General features: G+C 34.0%; 1 protein-coding gene across 1 annotated transcript in view; it reads left to right on the forward strand.

The window, feature by feature from the left end:
- The window catches only part of cutlet (chromosome transmission fidelity protein 18 homolog), a 36287-nt gene extending 22541 nt beyond the window's left edge, over window positions 1–13746 (forward strand). Inside the window, exons 12-19 of the mRNA XM_071585861.1 lie at window positions 1151–1237; window positions 2811–2922; window positions 4611–4781; window positions 4996–5145; window positions 5322–5452; window positions 6154–6367; window positions 9075–9129; window positions 13581–13746. Of these exons, the coding sequence (XP_071441962.1) occupies window positions 1151–1237; window positions 2811–2922; window positions 4611–4781; window positions 4996–5145; window positions 5322–5452; window positions 6154–6367; window positions 9075–9129; window positions 13581–13681 (1021 nt within the window). The 3' untranslated portion in view covers window positions 13682–13746. The remainder of the gene's footprint in view (window positions 1–1150; window positions 1238–2810; window positions 2923–4610; window positions 4782–4995; window positions 5146–5321; window positions 5453–6153; window positions 6368–9074; window positions 9130–13580) is intronic.

Genomic DNA, 13746 nt, shown 5'->3' on the forward strand with positions numbered 1-13746 from the left:
GTCTTGTATATTTACTCCCTAAAGTAGTTGTGGAAAGGAGAAAAACTTGTTTAGTGAGCTAAATAAATATGCTTCATTAGGAAGACTATTTCAGCCAATTAAAACTACCAAAATTGTGGCTGTATGTGATTTTTAACAGTTAAATGCTGCAGCTGATGCCCATAAGTGTATCACCATGAAGGTTATATGTTCGCAAATATTTTTTCTGAAATGATAGTCCCTCTCTTTAACAGTTCAGTGCTCTCAGTTTTGATAAGGGTATAGTGGGTATAATAGTGTAAGTGGGGCTCCATACCTGTATGGAAGCAAATTACTGATTGGCCTGGGACCACACATCCTGGCTATTTTCATTTGATCAAATATGCAACAACAAGAAAACAGCCAGAAATTCATCAAATTGGGCCCTCTGGCTATTCTTTATTTTGTGACCTGTCATTATATTTTTGGTAACTGTGATTAGTAATTGATTTATCTGTCAAAATATTCACAATAAACTTCGCCATTCCTGAGGTTCTCTAATGTTCAAGATGCAAAATTTTAATATTTCCACACTTGCAAACACTTGGGCTCGGTTATTTATGAACTCTCTGCTGATTATTTTGCTTTAATTTTCATATGTTTGCCTCATGGTTGAGATGCCATCTTATATCAGTTAGGTATACAAAATCCATTGGTCAGGATGGTGACTTTATTCCATACAATATATCTATTGTTTTCCTATCTTTGCCTTGGCTACCCAACATTTTACCTTCAATCCCAGTCTACAGCACTCCATTGCTGCTCAATATAACCTTCTTGACCTTATTAACCAATCATTTTTGTTCGTTGAACTTCAAGCTTTTGGAATATCAGACCAATACATTTACGTCACCCATGACAAGTAGAAAAAGATTACATGTTAATAAAAATGAGAAAGCTGAGAATACAGATGTTAGTCAAAAGTGACAAATTATTATTTATTATCGATTTTTGGTAAAGTATTGGGCTCCAAATCATTTGTCCAAATTTCACCGTACAGTAACCTTAATGGTACTCTTTGCATTCAGAATTCCTCATGATTTCTGGAACCGTGAAAAAATGGTTGGACATAAAACCACTTCTTCAATTAGAAAAGGATAGATTCATATTGAAATATTGTTTTACTTTCCAGTGGCAGTATGACAAAGGACAATAATTTTTCAGTCAGCGCCGTTCAATCTCCACTTCTGAGGTTTAGTGAAAACAGTCTCAAATATAGGTAAGTTATATTGTCCAGTTGGTTCACCATTTATAAAATATGTAATTAGTTCCCATTGAATTGAGAATGAAGGACAATGTAGTCAAGCCAAAGAGTATATGTACGGAAATTACGTGTAAACAAACCTCCTTCTTCTGTTAGGTCAACAGTTAAATACCAAATATCACTGCTTCTCTCTGCTCCTTCATGCCTACTCCCTTCTGCTCTATATGTAAAATATTACTGGGAGTGTTATACTTCTGAGAATAGTTTGATGCTATGAACTCATTTTTTACTGGAGATAGTTGTCCTGTAGCAAGAATCAGAAAATTTCTGCAAAATTTCTTTAATTTCCAGAAAATGCCTGAGAGCAATTCAGGGTTTGCACTCTTGGCACTCAATCTCAGACTAATGCTGCAAATTATGTGGCTATCATATCTCTGCATGCTAAAGATCCAGTGTTGCTCCAACAATGCACAAGCATAGGTGTATTTTGTTTTATAAAATTAATTGAAAAATTATAATTTTTGATTTCTGCATTTTCCTATATTTTATATACCATGTGAAAAATATTTCTTTGCTCAAGATGTAAAAACTTTTTCAGGTCTTCATGTTTTTTTACATTCACATTCTAAGGTCTCTTTTATTTTTTTATGACAAACTACTTGCACCAAAATTTTGAAACTTCTGTTTCTTCTCAACTGAATCTCCATGTAGACATAGGCATTTTTACCATGTTGATGCCATGATAACATTGTTTTCTTTGAACTGTTGCACTCACAAATGCACATATTTTGCATCAATAACACCATCACTGTATGCCTCACTCAGTTGACAGATGAATTTTGTGTGTATTACACCATGCATGTGAAGAAGGCAGATATTCACACGGTTCTTGTGCATTAAACAATTTCATTTTAAGTATTGAAAAGTTTTCTCACTCTGGTGGCACCTATATAAACTCTACCCTGGGGGTGCAGGCATCTTGCTTTTTTCTTAAAGTGTCTGCATATTTTCAGCTCAAACACATTTTTAAATAACTGCTTTCAGTCCCAAGAAAAAATTGGGCAACCTTAGAACTTGAATGCACTTAATATATGGCTATTGAGCTCCTATTTTCTGAGACATGTTTACCAAAATTTCTATAATCAGTAGCTTGTCAAAAGACTTAATCACTAGCGTTCTCAATTAATCAATGTCATTTTATTTGCTCCACATTACCATCTGTGCTAGTCTTTTATTCTGTGTCTAATGTTGCTATGTAAATTAATGGCAAAATATCAGTTTGTCAAGGGTTCTCTTTTAAACTTTTATTTATTTGAAATATTTGTTTCATGCTTCTCAGTTCAATTCACGTTGCCATTTCAATAGATGTGTCAAGCATGAAGCATGAAGTCATCGGTACATTTTTCATCTATTTTCAAAATTAACAATGTTTTTTGGGTAAAATCTGGGGTCTACACCTAAAATGCTCTCCCTTCCAATGTTTTCTCTCATTAAAATTTACATCCTCCTTATTTTATTCTCCTGACTAGAATTTCGATAGCAGTATCTTTTTTTCCTTTTATTATGTTCACTTAGCATGTCTTTTAAGGATGATGAGGGTGCTGAAAGCTGTGCAGAGTTTTGGTGACTATGAGAGACTGGCCCAAGGAGTTTTTGAAAATTACCTCTGTGTCAAACAGAAGGAGTCAGCCATGAAAGAGGTGATTACAAAACTGTTTTTAATATAGATACTGTATTAACATGCTGCACTTTTTATTTGGTGATTTACAAGGGTTATAAGTTACATGTATACAAGGAGTACCTTAAGGTGTTCCATAATTAAAAGGATAATACATGTTGAGCACAATAATTTTCTGTGATATCTTTTAATAAACCTTTTAGTTAATGGTTGCTTTTCAAAATTTGTGTGAGTGTTGTTCTGTCAAGGCAAATAAATAGATGGAAAATAGTTTCCTGTATTTTTGATATAACATTGTTTTAAGATGGCGAATGAGAAAAAATTTTGGAAGAGAATCCCTTCATGCCAGTTTTTTAATACTTCAATGCATAAGTTTTACAGAATTTGGAGCCCACCAAATTTCTTATATAAATTTAGAGACATAATTGAAAAGTTTTTGTATTATGGGCCATTATGCACATTGAACCTTCATCCATTAGAGTATGCCTAATGGCTATTGTATTGTATTTATTCTCATTGTATATCTACATGCTGATCAAGAGGAGTACTATTGCACCTGGCCTTATTAAAAAATAAATAAAACTTGAATTCTCTTGAGTACTGACTGAGAATGAACATTATTGAACCACATTTCTGTATAACATTACATTTTGTGGAATACGTGTAATGGACTCAGTTATATGAGATAAAAGGGAAATAATTTTTCTAAGTAATAAAAATCCCATTTTGTTTATTTTCTACATGAAACGATGTAGGCATTATGGTGATTTTTTATTATCCACCACACAATACAGGGTTTCTTTGGCTTTTGAATGTACTGCCAGATGAACTTGAAGAAATTTGAACTTTTATCAAACCATGCACTTGATAAATTACTAAAGGCCTTGACATTGGGTTGACAATACTGCTGGAAGCTGATTTTCCTAGTTTCCTTGTGGGGATGGAGGTTTATTGAGGTTAAACTTGGTAGTTTTTCAATTTACAAACCATCTCTTTTTCCTTATGAAATGTGTCTGAAAGGTAACACCTACTCCTCATATGTGTTGAGATTAAATTGGCTAACTTGAATATGGAGAAAATGAAACTAGGTATGGAGGGATGACAAGTTTGTATGTCAATGCAACGATTTCAGAGTGTAAAAATCATTCGCCTTGACTGGGATATTTTTACACTCTGAAATTGTTGCATTGAAATGCACATTAGCGGATGACTCCGTTAAAAGTTACTGTTGCGGCATCTCCCGCAGTTTCTTTGGAATTAGTTTGTATGTATCATTTTTCAGTGCCTGCTTACCTCAATGTAAAATTACCATTTTGCAATCAATGGTATTAATATATATGTGGGAAATGCATGATATGTGATCCATGCATATACCCCTTAACCAAGTATTGAGCAAGATGAATATTTTATATCCAGTTAGCGTTTGTGAATTGTTTTCCCAGAGCGACCTCCTCCAAATTATTAGATAGCAAGATATACTTACACCAACTTTTTTGTGTTCATAACACTGTAGTAGCATTTGCAACATTGACAACGTCCTCACAGTTTTACTACAAGTTATCCCAACGTTACCTGCCATTACCATTATCGTTTGGGAATAAATATCATTAATAAAAATTATGTTCTACAAAAGTATCTAAACTGCTCTTTGATGATAATGTTATTGTATTGATACTTCTTAATTATTTGTAAATTTCCATTTTTGAATAGGTTGCAGTTGGTGCTGAATGCTTCACATTTTTTGATATGATCAACCATGAAGTTCGTTCACAGCAATCATTTTTCCTCCTCGCATATTTGCCATTTTGTTTTGTGAAATGGCATTTTTTATTTGCAGAAAACTCATGGCCAAAACTAATATATCCTCGCTCTGGATTTGAGGTAAGATCTCTGCTTCTGCTGGAACAAATTTTGCCTATTTCTACTGAAGCCATTATTGTAATGTTCACAGCATCCTCCTTTCAAAGAGGGTTAATTCTAAATAAGTTTTTTTCGTGCATCCAATACTTTGCTGAATGTTTATAAATTTTCCAGTACTTTGTTGGCATTGAATTTCTACTGCACACCTCTTTTGTTTTATTCCTTTCTCCTATAGGCTAATACAAGATTTTCCAATTTCAATCAAACAATGAGCACAGTAATGGAAGGCTTATCGCCCAAAGCAAGATGCCACAATTCACGGAGCTCCATGTATCTGGATGTCCTTCCATATCTGCTATCTATAATTTCTCCCCCTCTGCGTTCTGTAAGTAAATATTGTGAATATTTTTAGGGTCTATAAAAATTATTGTAAAAACCATTAATATTTTTATCTTGTGTCATATTTAAATGGTTTAAAGACCCACCCTAATCTCTGGGTTACTGTATAATATAATCTTTCATAGGCATTTCACTTAACTTATAAATATTTCATTTGTTTAGGTCAGTATGGAGCTTTTCAACCAAAGGGAGAAGGCCAATTTTTCTCATTTAGTCCAAGTAATGATAGATTATAATTTAAATTATGTTCAAGAGAGAACAGCTGAAGGCGCTTATGTGTACAATTTGGACCCGTAAGTTGATAGTTTATGTTTTTAAAATATTTTAATATGTTAAAATACTGTTGGAATGAGACAATAGTTTTTCTTTAGATTTTATTCATTCAATCACCACTTTTACCCATCGACTTAGGATAAATGTAATCATGCCATGTTATATGTTTTACAGGTGATAGATTTCATTTCTTTGCTTCTTTATTTTGTTTCTTCAGTACTTCTCACAGTTAATAAAACTGTTTGATTTAACCTCCATTTTGTTATTGGCATGATGGTCAATCTTCTACTGTTGTCACAATGGAATGCCAATAGCTGCTTTCTTAGTGGTGCAAACTTAGTCCTTTTGATATGCAATAAGATGATTGCTAGATTGAATTGTGCATGCATCTGCAAAGCATAAAAGCCCACCTTTAGGATGTCGTGTGGTATTATACTCTCTGTACTTTGTCTAGTGGGTCATTGTATGGTTTCACAAGAAGGGAATATGTTAAGGGTCCTTTTGACTCACTTTCATTTACTTTAAATACATTTTACTTGGGATATCAACTTATCAATATCAAAATATATAACTGTGATGTCTGGCATTAGATAATGGTACAAGATATTCACAATAAATTGGTGTTTTTAATTATTGAAATTTCATAGTCACTCAGTTGTCTACCTGTTATGCAATTTATTCATCTTCTGTCGCCCATACATTGATGTTCTCTTATTTTCAGGAATATTGAGCAATTTGTTGTTTTTCCTGGGGTTAAGACATCTTCCCAATTACCGTACAATACCAAGCAGATCATTGCTAGGGAAGTAAAGAATGCAAAAATGAAGCAGTTTGAAACTGGGCCCAGCACACCAAGTGCTCCGTTGAAATCCTCCCAACCAGCCAATCACTTGCAGAAGTTGACTCCTAAGGCCATCAAGGATGTTACCAACAAGGTAATAAAAAATATCCCAGCATGACAATTCTTTATGTGAACCAAATTTTATGAAGTAATAATAATAATGAATTCATTGTCTGTAGATTTGGTATGTATTCACACATACACAAATATAAGACACGCCAAGTATAAACTTCACAATTTAAGAAAAAATACAATATACCATCCATATATCCATACCAATAAAAAAACCATAAACACAGTAATCAACCGAAAGGTAGGTTTAGTAGATGATGGTACAGTTCACCCAGCACTAAGCCCGACAGCGTGTGAAATTAACACATCAGGGTAGGGGGGCCAGTTCCTTTCCCTGTGCCGGTTATGATTTCCCCGGAAGATCTGGTACCCAAAAAATCACATAGCTTATCCGTCCTAATATACTACTATATTTACATATTATTTGGTTAAGTCAGAATTGAGTTGTAGTGAGATTTCCAGAAATTCATTTACAGAATAGAACATATTATTTTTTAATAGGTTGAACAGCTTTTTCTTGAAAACAGGTACCTTTGTTTCATTTTTGATTTAATTGGGAAGTTAATCGAGTAACCTTAAGCCTGTTGCTTTGGGCCCATGAGCAGTATTGTGTGTTTTGACCAATGGCTGGTGTTGGTCATTGCAGGTCCTTGTATAGTGACTATGGTAATTGAGATTGGACCTGTATTGAGAAAATTTACCCTTTGTATGCAAGATTGACATTTAATTATACATGTAGGGTACTGGTAATAAGCTAAGTCTATTGAAGAGAGGCTTGTTTACATGGTGCATTACAAGAGGGATTGCTCATAATATGTATAATCCTCTTGGATTTTGAAGATTATACCCACTTGGGGAGAGGAAACTTAGCAGAGAATACTAAAAGTAACATGAGAATGAAATTCACCATAGTATACCAATATATAAAAAACAGTATCCGCTTTGAAGCAGGCAACTAAGGATTCAAATACTTGTTCTTCATTGAGAAATTGGTAAGAGGAACCAATTGGAATATGGGAAAAGCATTCAGAAAGTAGAATCAAAATACTACCATTTTTGGGTATTGGTTGGCAAAAACACTAGCGATAAGATACTCAGGCATATGAAAAGTATCAAGTTCATTTGCATTAACCAGTGTTTGTTGATACAGATCACATGAGGTTTGTACTCATTTACTGGAACCTTGAGGTCCAGTAATTTATTATGTATGCACTGATTGTTTTATGTGCAAGACCTTCATATAACTGTGACTAATCATCATGCCAGTTACTTTGGATATTAACGGTAGTAGCAGCTGTTATCTATGCCTTGTTTAATTTGTGAAATACTAAAATTGCATATGCAAACATGAAATGAATGGCAATAATAATTATTTTCTAATTCATACCAAATGTGGATTATGGGAAGAAGTTTGATGGAGTAAACTGGTGAAAATAAAATAAGTATTTGTCAGAAGATAGTAGTAGGCTGGAAAGGTGGTCTTTTTGGATTGAGCACTTGGCACTGACCTCTGGGTCACCATTCAAATCCAGGTGATCCCTTTTACTCTCCCTCATCTTAACCCAAACTCTATTATTTTGAGTAAGGATTCCATCTTGGGGATGAGAGAAAAGAATTGAGATGAACTATTCATATCTGAATGTGTGATCATCATGCCTATTTGGTCTTGCATCAGTCCAGTGTTAGTGTGATCCAAATAATCACAAGATTTTGCAAACATATTTTTGACGTTTTATTTTTAGAAAGACTTAATGATAGACCCATCTATAAATTTGTCCAATTGAATTCCACAGATGAAGCTTAAAAAGACTTTTTTGACCTCCAGCCCCCATTACTCTCACCAATCTTGATGATATTGAAGGACAGATGAATAACACAGTTGGGCCTTACAAACAGACAGTAAAAGATATAATTTCAGCAGTGCTACTCAGGCTTCAACATCACGACATTAGCTGTTCAGGAATTGGATGGTGAGCACATAGAATGGAAGAACTCAATTGTAAACTAAATAAACTTGAAAATATATGCACACCTCAGGTCCTGTGATGCAGAGTGATCTTTAATTTTCATAAGACTGCTTACTGACACTGAATCAACTGCATAATGGAAAATGTCAAGATGTGCATGGTGATCAACTACTATATCAACAGAGATATGACTGATCTGGTAAAGAGTGACAAGAGACCAGTGTAACCTCTTGGTGAATAAAAGTAGCTATTAGTGTATTTTGTTGTTCAATCTTTTCGCAGTTAACTTTTTGAAACCTATCTTTAAATTACACTTACTTGTGTGTATATCTTTCATCAGTTGTATTTGTAATTAATCATAACATCTATTGTTTAATATACTCACTTCAGTTTAATATACTCACTTCAGTTTAATATAAAAATGTTATATTTCAGCTTGTAAATGTAGTCTTTAAAAATAATGACTGAGGAATTATATATTTCTGTGACTTTTTTTCTAAGAAAGTAATAGATAATTTTTGTAAAGACTTTGTCGTTAATTTTTTTACTTTTTAAGTAAAACAGGAGACTTTTTAGGCCCTTTTATAGAATTTTAGAGACTATTGTTGCACCTGATAGTCATCAGCTGACAAGCAGCCTTCAGTTTTTTTACTCTGGGACTGCAAAATACATATTACAAAATCGAAACAACCTTGTTTGTACTTTGAACCTGAATATTTATGGCTGCATTAATAAAAGATGAAATATTTTATTCCATTTCAGACAGCAAAAGACTTTTTTGGAAGAACGATTGCTGTTAACCCCAGAGTTGAAAGAAGTGAGTGTTAATGTCATAAATGAAATCCTATGTTTACTTTTTTATGTTATTATTCAGATAAACATGAATAAAAGTGTAATTTATATACATAGAATACATATATAAATTGAACATAGGGATCGGGATGGTGCGGTGGTTAACGCATACGCTTCCCACCGTGAGAGTCCAGGTTCAAATCCTGGATACTACAAATGTTTGCAAGTGGTATCCCGATCCCTACTTGAGGTGCTTTGTGGAGAGCCCTTTGAGTGAGTACGACGTCTGTTGAATGGGACGTTAAACTGCAGACCCATTAGCACCTTTCAACAAGAGTATGCTAATCTGATGCTGGGTTTCTCTCCACCCTTCCTTTCCCATCCATCCCTAATGGCATAAATGACCTTAGCTGTCAGTCACCTCCCGTAAAACTACTACTACATAAATTGAATATGTAGCTAGTATGTATTCGTATGCTTCGTTTAATTTGAGAAGGTTTTCAATCGATTAAAATAGGCCCAATTAATATACATTTTGCAGAATATATGAGTAGACTGGGTGGATAGAAGACTTAGATCCTGCATATTTCAGACTGCACAGGTGTGGATAGCAACTTAAGAGTCTGGTTGGGCAGTGGTAGACAGGGGCATACGATGGAATATCCTTTATCACTTGTTCTTTTCAATATGTATGCAGAGGAAATGATTAGGGAGGCATGAGTGAAAGTAGGTGGGAAACTCATAAAATCAGTTAATATTGCTGATGATCCAGTTTTAATTATCTGGTCAATCAAAGGGTTACAGCAATTACTTAGTGCATCACAGAATCAGGGTGACAGGTATAGGATGAGAATCAATCATAAGAAAGTGAAGGTATTGATATTCTTAAGAAATGAGAAGACTAAGATTAGGATTGAAGTTATTATGCATAAAGAAGAACAGTTCACCTATTTAGGAAGTGTTTTTTAGGAGGATGGGCAGAGTATTGGGGACATTTCAAGAAGAATTGTGTCAAGTAAAGATGATTTTAGAGGGTGTGAATGACAGTCGCCTTGAGTAAAGATTTAAAGAAACGGCTGGTGAAAACTTAATTATAACCATAGTTTTGTATGGATCGGAAACTTGGTAATTGAGGCATGAGGATATGAATAGATTGGAGGCTTTTGAGATGTGGATTTGGAGAAGAATGGAGAAAATAAAATTGAAGAAAAAAACAAATGCAGTAGTTCTAGGCATGATAGAGGAATAGAGTTGGTTGTTGGCAGAAATGCATTGAAGAAATGACAAGTGGATGCAGTGGCAGAGGAAGCTGAATGCGATAATAGGGGGGAGAGCAAGAGTAGGAATTTTGGATAGAATTAAACAAGATAGAAAGCATGCAGAGCTAAGGAATGAGTTATTGATATATGTAGTTAGGGTTGAAGGATATTTTGTGCTGTGCTAATTAGGGCTTAGGAGTGTGTTGTACTGACAAGCGGTTTGGTGTAAGATATACTATTCCCAGGACAGCAACATTATTTTGGGCAAAATAAACACTACTTAGGTTACATCAGTTAATAATAATAATAATAATAATCTTTATTTGCCCAGAAGACACTGACACAGTGTAATAGATACATCATATAAGTGTATAGGACACGTCATATGTACATATAGATGTTAAACAATGATGAAATTCAGAAAAGCATGACACAATAATAAATTTTTTGCATAAAATATATTCCATATTCAGTATGGTTATTTTTTCTCCATGAATTCCATTACAGAATAAAACTGTTCTTTCCTTAAAAATGATATTAATTTCTTTTTGAACAGGACTGGATCCTTTACGTACTTAAAATCGTAAGGGAGCCTGTTCAGTGCAAGGAGGCCCATTGATTTAGGCCCCAGGGATGTATTTAAAGTCCTGCAATAAGTTTGATGCAGGTCTCTGCAGGCTCTGGTTTGGTGGCAATGAACGTTGTCATTTGTCATATAATTGGATATATTACTTTTAGCGAAAATGCATACGACATAAATGTAAATACATGGAACAGTCAGAATATGTAACCTTTTGAAGAAGGAAAGACAAGGTGCATTGTAGGGAGCATTGCATATTAATCGTATTAAACATTTTTGAGCTTTAAAAATTGAATCAGAATGAGGGGAAGAACCCCAGAACAGAATACTATAGATAATTAAAGAATAAAATTCTCCGTAATAAATTGAAAGTAAGATATCAAGGCTTACAGATTTCCTAATACTTCTAATAAGAAAGCAAATGGAATTTAACCTGCTACGAAGATTGCATATGTGTTCATCCCATGATAAATTTTTATTTATAACAACTCCCAAAAACTTGGATCTAGAAATTTGAGGTACACACGTTCCCCCTAGGTCAATGGCCAATGAAGCAGGGGCTTTATTTTTATTAGAGAAGTATATGAGTCCAGACTTGTCAGGGTTGAGTTTCAGAGAATTTTGTGAACACCATTCACAAAGAAGTTCGGAAACTCTAGCTGCTGTCAAGGTCAAGTTGTTTAACGATGGTGCTGATACAATTACGTTAGTGTCATCAGCATATAAAATTGGCTCGGCTCCTGGAACTGACTGCAGAACTTTTGGTAAGTCATTAATGTAAAGTAAAAATAGGATAGGGCCCAAGACTGAGCCTTGGGGTACACCTAATGTAACTTCTTTACTAGGAGAAGTAAAATTAGTACCGTTCTTTGACAAAATAACCTGTTGGTGCCTTGCGCTGAGGTAAGATTTGATCCAGTTATAAGGGATACCTCTGATGCCATAGTGTCCTAATTTGGACAAGAGTAACTGATGATTAACTAGGTCAAAAGCCTTGGAAAAATCGAAGAATAGTCCCAAGGTTTCAATTCTATTATCAAGATTTGAAAGTATTAGGTTTACGAGGTGATAGGTAGCTGTAGATGTAGATCTGCATTTCCTAAAACCATTCTGTGAGCCAGACAAGAGATTAAAAGATTCAAGAAATGATGTAAGTCGATTATGGAAGACCTTTTCAAATAGTTTCCCTATCTGGTTTAATAAAGATATTGGACGGTAAGAATTCATATCCTGCTCACTACCTTTCCCTTTATAAAGTGGTACAACTTTGGCAATTTTAATGGCATCAGGAAAAACACCAAGTTGTAGGGATTTATTAATTAGGAAGAGTATCTGTTCCTTGATAGAATTAATTGATTTTTTTATCACAATCCCTGGGATACCATCTGTACCAGGACTACTTTTGTTAGGGAATTTTTTAATGATGTTCATCAGTTCCAGTTCAGTACAAGGAAGCAGGTACAATGAATTAGACAGGCTTGGGATTAGAGGATAATTAACAGGAATTGCAGTATTTGTAGTAGTCTGGTGGGACAAGTAGAAGTCATTTAAGTTGGATGCCATTTGAGAGTAATCAGAAATAACATTACCGGTGGAGTCCTGTAATTTGAATTTCAATCTTCTATTGCCACCTACCAAATTAATTTTCCTTGTTTTCTTCTTACTTTTTGTTTTCTTTTATTGATTGGAAACACTTCCATCCTCACCCTGGTTTGTAAAAAATTATGCATGTCAATGGTTAAATTTTTAAGATCAATCTACTTGAATAAGTATCTACTTAAGAACTAACTCTTAATGTGCCTTTTTTTCTTGACTTAGCATTATCAGTATCTAAATACATTACTTACTTCACCATTAAGTTGAAAAACATGGAAGTTTAATTTTTATTCATGCAGTTAAAATATGTGCTCAATTACAAAACCATTTGAAAATTGAGTTTCTTGTAGCAAGTAGCAATTTGTGCAACAATTTTTAAAGGCATTGCATGGCTAATATTTTACATCAGTCAAGTTACATTAAAAGACATTCATAAATGAGAAGTATATTTACTGGCATAAAATAGTGAGCGAGGAAGGAATAAACTAGCACCAATAATTAGTAAATTAACCACCTATTTTTTTATCAGTTAGAATTAGTAATAGCCGTTGACCTTTTGCATATTGTCATGTATGGTGAAATGAAAAAAAATTATTTGTAAAAAAATTTATTAATGACTGTAATCCTAATAAATATTTTTGAAATCATATAATAAAGGCCCAGAAAAAGGTTTTGATCCCATCAGGTCCCAAAAAGTGGAAGGTTAAAAAACATTTAATTTTGTGACTAGAGTAATATTTAGTGCTCACTCATTTCTCTGAGCACTGTGCTGTACATGTGCTTTGTGCATTCATTTATACCCTTGAATTACTCCAAAGATAATGCAAGTTTTAAAATACCAGTGCTGCTGTTTTTTTGCAGTTAGACACTGGCAAACTAAATTTTGAGTTCCATACATCCTGAAAGTATGATCTTAAGTGAATTGTTCAGCCCAACTTTGAGATGAAGGTTTTATACCAGTGACCATTACCAGTCACATGCTGATGTCATGTTTAATACATTTTTATACGTCACAATAACAGTCATCTTATCTTTTTTCAGGAAATATAGCCACCTTCGTGAAGAGTGATATTTGGTATCACTTTAAAGAAGGATACACAAATGCTGTAAGAAGACGAGTGAGAATAAAAGATTTTCTATAATGTAATGAATGACAAAAATTTGTTGCTAGAAATGCAATAATCAATGTATATTTTGTATTGAAAAT

This window comes from Hetaerina americana, unplaced genomic scaffold (assembly GCF_022747635.1).
Source record: "Hetaerina americana unplaced genomic scaffold, ioHetAmer1.1.p SCAF_1, whole genome shotgun sequence".
In the NCBI taxonomy this organism is placed as follows: domain Eukaryota; kingdom Metazoa; phylum Arthropoda; class Insecta; order Odonata; family Calopterygidae; genus Hetaerina; species Hetaerina americana.